General features: G+C 47.7%; 1 protein-coding gene across 1 annotated transcript; it reads right to left on the bottom strand.

Moving 5' to 3' along the window:
- Nucleotides 1-374: 374 nt before the first annotated feature.
- CUNH20orf202 (chromosome unknown C20orf202 homolog) lies at nucleotides 375-3,130 on the bottom strand. Its single transcript, XM_007465425.1, has 3 exons — nucleotides 3,091-3,130; nucleotides 2,519-2,664; nucleotides 375-608 (listed from the first exon to the last, which is right to left on the bottom strand). The coding sequence occupies exons 1-3, from the start codon at nucleotides 3,128-3,130 to the stop codon at nucleotides 375-377; spliced, it is 420 nt and encodes a 139-aa protein (XP_007465487.1).
- Nucleotides 3,131-7,073: the final 3,943 nt, after the last annotated feature.

Below are 7,073 nucleotides of genomic sequence, written 5' to 3'. Positions count from 1 at the left end.
TATTTTTGCCATGGCAACACTAGATAAACATCCTGGCACATTGAGCTCTTTCTTTGTTTTAACAATCACCTTGTGGGAAATTCCTAAGAATAGGATTACCACCATGGTGCTTGCCAGAAGCCATGTAACATGTTTGCGTTTTCCAAATGTGTTCACATCTGATACTTTATTTGTGCAAAAACCCTGAGAAGTGACAGGAGAGGAAAGAGTGACACAGAGAAGCTGAGTGACAGGTCCAAGGACACACAGTGAATGCGGGCAGGGGTGAACCCAGAGACCGGCCTTCCTGACTCCCATTCCAGTGCTCTCTGTCATCACAATCAAAGTTTAGACTAGTGGGGGGAGGGTTTAAAGTCAGGGTCATCTCTGGCCTGTTAAGGGAGGGAGCTTCGTCTGCTGTCTACCCCTTGGAGGAGCTGGGCCAGGCCCCTGGAGGAAAAGGGCTGGTGGCCCCTGCCTTCAGAGCCTGCTCGAGGTCTGATGGGGGAGGTCCCGCCACTGGATCTGGCATCCTCCCAGTGGGCACTCTCTGCACGCAGCTCCTGCAGGACACCGTGAAGATGCTTCAGCGTGAGCAGAAGTCTCTGGTCTTGGACCTGCATCTCAGCCTAGGAGAAAGAAGGAGTCTGTGAGGGGGCAGCCAAAGTGCTGGATGTTCCCCCAGAAAGCCTGCTCCTATCAACGTCTCATTGGAGACAAGCCCACAGCCTCATAGAAGCCATGTCCACCGAAGCCTCAGTTTCTTCATTTGCAAACTAGAAAGCAAATTACTTGCCTTTCAAGGCTCTCTCCCCGGGTTTAGATTCCACCAGGACTTTGGGGGCTTATATAATCCCAGGAAAGGAGGGAGAGCACCAGACTTTCATCAGTGCTCATCAGTGGTAGTTGCTCGTGTCACTGACTTGTTCCTTCTGCTGCATAAAGTGACTGACATATTTCACTGATGGTCAAGCGGGCCTTCTTGGCTGGGCTCCAGAGGGGAGCCCTTGTGATGTCATGTAAATTCCCTGTGATGGAGGTTAAAAACACACTTGACTGAGAAATTTGTAAGTCAGGGACCAGCAAGTGGAGACTCAAGGCTCATCGCTTGTCATATGTGGAGGCAGAGGACATTTGGCCCCGGGAGGCTGTGCCCCGGGTAGGCTTCCCCCAACCCCTACCTGTTCTCCCTCCTCATGGGTAGGAGAGAAGAGAGGTGCTTTATCAAGTGGAAACTGGCACTTTGGGTTCAGGTACTAAGCAGTCTCAGCGTAGTGCCTAGTGTTTAGGGGGAGCACAGGGTGGGACTGCCACCCAGCCTCTAGATCCCTGAGGACTGTAAAAGGCGGCAGTTCCTGCTGCTGGAGTCCCCTGGGCCCATGAGAAGCCCTACTGGGTCAGCCCCTCCCACCGAGGTGAGGACAGGGTTGGTTCCCAGCTAGACTGTTGCCTGGCAACCCAGACAGGTCATTTTTGGACAATCCTCTCTGTCCCTCCCCAGAAGAAGCAGCTGGCGTATTGGAATACAAACTTTGGGTGCCTTCTGTGGTTCCCCAAACCACCTCCTCCTCCCTCTGGGCTGGTGTCCCCACATATTTTGGGGCTCCCTTCTGTTTTTGGACTTGGAGAAAACATCACAAGGAGAGGCATAAGGCCTGGCTTCCTGAGCAGCCACTGAGGGGCCAAGTGACACAGCTCATAAGTTCAGGTGAGTTAGTGCCCCATGGGGTGGAGCCTTACAGACAGGAAGTGGGAGACAGGAGTGAGCTGGGCAGATAAACTTCCTCTTAGCTTCTCTCCCCCAGGGTGCAGATCCTCCTTCAACCCCTGCAGAGAATCACACATCCACGTAAACCAGCTGCTGAGAGGGACTCTGGGCCTCCTTAGGGCTCCTTTCTAAGTGGCAGCCAGCTTGGTAACACAAGACATCTCCTCAAATAGCATTGGCCTTTGCCTCCACTCCCTATTTCCCTCACTCTCACCACTCTGGGCTTGTACCTCCAAATAAACGGTTAATACCCCAATCCTTGCAAGCCTCTGCTTTCTAGAAGACCCAGGCTAAGACAGCTGATGTACTCCATATCCAGCTGGGTCAGGATTGTAACAGCCAACACAGATGTGCCACGCAGGCACTAAGTGAATTACACCATCTCCTCACCAAGTTCTTACAATAACCCTTGTGGTGCTGGTGCTATTGTTATCCCCATTTTACAATAAGGAGACTGAAGTTCAAAGAGGTAAAGCCACTTGCGAGAGGCCACACAGCTGCAGAGCTGGGCACATACCAGGACTCTGTAATTCTAAAACCAGTCAGGCAAGTGCCGCACCCAGAGCCTCCTATGTAGGCCACGACCTACTTATCCCAGCACCTGAGGTGGTGATTGTGCACTGTGTGGCTGGTCCCAGAGGGGTGCCTGCAGGGCCTATACCCCAGCCTGAAGCTCTGCCCCAGCCTAGGGGGCACCTGGGAGTGGGGAACCAGGGAGCCTTGGAATATATGGTGTGAAAGCACCAGGTAAAAAGAAATGTGAAGACTTACCAGCTCCTTTCTCAGCCACTCCAGGGTCTGCCCAAGACTTGAGGTTGGCTCTTCTGCTGTTTTCATCTCAGCGTCCTTGGGAGAGACCTTGATACTGACCTGGTGATGGGCCTGACGGACCTTTGGTTTGGACAGTCTGCTCTCTGCTTCAGGCCAGGAGGGGAGTCTGGCTAAGTCACTGAGGATAGAGTTAATGAGAGCAGGAAGTGGCTGACATTGGAAAATGTAGTGTGTGTGTGTGTTTTTTTAAAGGGCTTCAGTGCTCTGAATAGAACAAGGGGCGGGGGGAGGGAGATCACTGGGGTATGGGGGCCTCAGTGCCTGTGGGCTCCAGAATCCAAATCTGATGCCAACAGGATCACAGAGACTATAAAGCTTTAAATGATAAAATTAATAATTATTATGAAAATAGGTGTCCCCTTTCTGAGGGCTTGTTTTGCTCTAAATGCTTTGTTATATATATATACAGATATATAAAACCTCATTTGGGGCAGATGGCACATCTGTGTCCCCAGTCCTCTCCCTCCCTCCCTCACCTATCTATAGAGTCTATAGATAAGGGAAATGTTCACTTTCCAAGTCCCCTTTCTTCTGGATGCCCATGCGCCCCATCTCTAGCAAATGAGACCAAAGCAGAAATTTGCTGTTAGACTTCTAGGAAAATGTTACCTACGTGATAAGGAAAAATGTCAGTGATGCTCCCCCTTTACTCTTACTTTTTTCTTCTTCCTTCTGCCTTGAATGTGGATGTGATGCCTGGAGCTACAGTAACCATCTTGCAACCCTAAGACAAAGGCCAAGAAAATTGCAGAGTCATTGAAATCACTCAGTCACAGAATCCCCAACATCATCTGCCTGTTATATGAGACAAGAAACCCAATTTTTAATTGGGCAAACACAGTTCTAACTGACACCCCATTTATTCTTCACAACATACTGTGAAGTGGGCATCCTTTAATTCTCTCTTTCAACAAATACTTTCTGAGTGCCTACTGTGTTTAAAATTCTGCTGTAGGCAGATAGAGGAGTAGAGCCATCAGAGAGAAAAAGGCTGGAGCTGACATCCTAGTGGGTGGAAACAAACTATAATCAAGTTAATATTATGACGCCAATAAATAGGATCTATTCTCATGCAGGCTTTAAAAAAATGTATTCTATCCACTTGAACTAGGAACCCCAAACTAAGAATTAACATAGTGATCCCAGGTAAGGAGCTGAGGTGACCAGCAAAGCAAACGTAACCTGTTTTGGAGGTACTTGCCCTCAACTGGGCTACACAAGCTGTCCAAAGATAAAGCTCCACTGAAGGTGAACTCTTAGCCCCAAATTACAAACCACACAAGGAAACCATCCACTATAAGTGAGAGTCAGCAGACACCAGCAACAGCAGTATTAGACCCCACTTCCCCTAAGAACTTCAGATGAGATTAAAAAAAAAAAAAGTATTTTGAAAAGAAAGTCATACAAAAGAATTCAAAAACATAAGAAAAAAGACACTATTTAAAAAGGCAGATATGAAAAATAACTAAATAGAATTTATAGAAGTAAAAATTATAGTAAATGTTTATAAATTAAAGAAAAAAGAGTGTACATTTAAGTGTAGTGCCAGAAGACAGAGTTAGGGCAGGTGATACAGGACATAGGGAGGCAGATTACGACTCAGTAGGAGGAAAGTGTTGCTTAGAATTCTTCCAAGCAGTGGGCACTCAGCCAGTGGAGTGGGGAAGCACAGCCCAGACGATCAGGGAGGCTGGAGAAGGGGCTCCACTGGCTCAGAGATGGGACCTGCAGCATCCTTCCAAGTGTGAGACTGACTGTGCAGGGAAGGGGGCCAGGACACTGTATAGGAAGCCAGGACAACTGGGTTCTAACCCTGTTGTACCAAATTTTCTATGTGAGCTTGAGCCTCATCCTTTCCATCTTAAGCATAATGAGGCTCAAAATAGTTACAAAAATGAGTTGTAAGAAACATCACATTTCTTATACCCTGGATTTTACAGCTTAAGTTGCATCCTGACTGCCACATGCAGAGAAAATTTTATGTGCAATTTCTCCTAGTTTAGCTGTTACTCTTTAGAACCAAAGAGGATCCAAGAATCTCCTGCTTACCACACTCACACCCCTTCTGAACACAAGGGCCAGAAATGATTGCTTCCAGGCAGGTCACCAGGCTTTGTGTCACTTGACCATGTAATTATGGGACAACTGCTTGGATCAGAAATGGGTGTCCCAACCCAAGGCAGCCACCTGCAGACTGGACAGTCGGGAGACCCTTGGCTCGTGGGTGATGGTGTGAAAGCAGCTATGTTCTGGGTGGTGAGCAAATGATCCAATCAGACCTTCTCTCAGAGAATTTGAATTTGCCACAGTTAGAGGGGTTGGATTGTCACAAGACTACTGTGTAATGAAACTCTCCAAAACTCCATACCTTCAAACAACAACTGTTTATTTTTGCTCTTGAGTTTGTGGTTTGGCTAAGGTGGTCTGCATCGGTCTTCAGGTCTGCAGATTTGAGCCTTCGCCATGGGTCTCTTGTCCTCCTCCTAGAATCACTGGGCTACTGGGGCAAGTTCTTCTCTTGGCAATGGAAGAGGATAGAGAGCAAGTGGAACCATGTGAGGTCTCTTGAGACTTAGGCTCAGAACAATCAAGCTGTCACTTTTGCCATGTAAGCAAAGTGAGTCACACAGCCAAGCCCCAAATTAAGAGGCCAGAATGTATACTCCACCTATGAAGAGATTGTGCCACGTGTGGAGTTAGGGAGGAATGAAGAAGCGGGGCTGGCGATTCTATACGAGAAGGAAGTTAGTTCAGAAGCAGGGCCACGGGGCCTGAGGGCTCCAGATGGAAGGCAGCAAGCAGAAACCATGAGATGGCAGGAGCTGGAGTCAGGAAGAGTTGCTGGGTGGCAGCGGCAGGAGACACAGAAAGGACTAGAGAGACTGGAGGATGATTTAGGACAATTAACATTTACTGCTCTCTGACTCCAGACCAGGCATTGTGATAAGCCCTTGACAACACAGCCTCATCTCATCCTCAAAACCTTGTGACTGCAGTTCCCAAACTGAGTGCCAAGGCACCCAGAGGCACTTCAGAAAACTCACAGGGGCACTGCAAAATATTTTTAAAATTTGAGGGAAATACAATAATATCTGTTGGATACTGTACAAACTACTATTAAGTTGTTTGAACCTAAGTTAACAAACAACTGTTAGACATTTCTTTGGGCCTGGTGCACTGGGAAAAAATTATAGAGATGATAAGGCTGCCATGAACTGAGAACATTTGGGAACCTCTGCCTACGAGGTAGGTACCGTTGTTATCTGCATTTTATAGTTGATTAAGAGCCTATTATTAACCCTTTTTTACAGATGAGGAAACTGAGGCTCAAAGAGGCATAGATGTTCCTAGGATCACCCCAGCAGGTAAGCAACAGGGTTGGAATTAGAACCTGTTCTCCCTGACCTGTGTGGGAGGGTCTTGCCTATTGTCTTACAGGGGTGGAGGGTCAAGCGGGGGCTCAGGCTAGGCCATCTGCTGCCATCCTGGGCAGCCCAGCAGGTTCTCTGCCCGACACAGGAGTGGTGTTGATAGGAGTGCTTGGCTATTAGAGTCTGTTGCTCTGTCCTTGGCCTCCAGTGCCAACACTGAATTATCCTGGGAAGACATTTCTTGTGGTTAACTTGTTTTGACACACTTTCATTTATTTTTAATCCCACTTTCATGATTCTGGCTCAGAGAACATTTTATTTCATAGGCTTGGAAAGCCTTGGCACATGGGGAGAAGGGGAGGTGGAGCCAGGAGGCCTAGGAAAGGAAAGAACTTAAACTCCTCAGTGAGGAAAAATGTCCTCACCAATTATCAAAGCCAGAATGGCCATCCATGCATCATCCATGGGCAGCTGGTAATACGGCTTCCATGTGCCAGACGAGACTCTGCCCTGGATGCCAGAGGTATGGCGGTGAGTAAAAAGACCTCACACCTGACCTCACAGGGCTTATGGTCCAGCTAGTAGGAGAATTCATTAGCAATCAAGTGGTTCAAAAATCGTACTTTATATCACAAACCTGGAATATATATATGAATGAATGAATATATGAATGAATGGATGAATGAATAAATTTGCAAATGAAGAAACCATGGCTCAGTTGGTGATGTGAGTTGCCCAAACAAGTCAGCAGCTGTGGCAAAATTTGCAGGTTGTTCCTCAATATCCCTTCTCCCATTCACACATGGCAAAAGACTATCCCTAGACTCCCTGGCAGGGAAGTGTGGTCAGATGATTAAATCCTGGTCAGTGGGATGTGATGTGATGTGTGCAATTTCTGGGCTGTGCCTTTAAAAGGAGGGAGGAGGATTCCTGCCCCTCCCCCTGCTTCTCCTTCTACTGACTGGAATATACTCATAAGGGCTGGAGGTGGAGCAGCCATCTTGGGCCACCAGGTGGAGGATGGCAGAGCAACAAGATAGAAAGAACTGAGGTCTCCTACAACTTGTGAAGCCACCATATCAGCCTTAACTGCTGTGTATGCTTTTACATGAAAGAGAAATGAA

This window comes from Lipotes vexillifer, unplaced genomic scaffold (genome assembly GCF_000442215.2).
Source record: "Lipotes vexillifer unplaced genomic scaffold, Lipotes_vexillifer_v1.1 scaffold875, whole genome shotgun sequence".
NCBI classification, from domain to species: Eukaryota; Metazoa; Chordata; class Mammalia; order Artiodactyla; family Lipotidae; genus Lipotes; species Lipotes vexillifer.
Note: the sequence above shows the minus strand (reverse complement) of the source record. Positions and strands in the feature narration are given on the sequence as shown.

Coding starts and splice junctions, on each gene's coding strand:
- CUNH20orf202 (XM_007465425.1), bottom strand. CDS start 3,130: ATGGGGCGCATGGGCATCCAGAAGAAAGGGGACTTGGAAA. Junction 2,665..3,090: donor GAAGAAAGGGGACTTGGAAA/GTGAACATTTCC, acceptor CCTGGCCTGAAG/CAGAGAGCAGACTGTCCAAA. Junction 609..2,518: donor AGTGGCTGAGAAAGGAGCTG/GTAAGTCTTCAC, acceptor TCTTTCTCCTAG/GCTGAGATGCAGGTCCAAGA.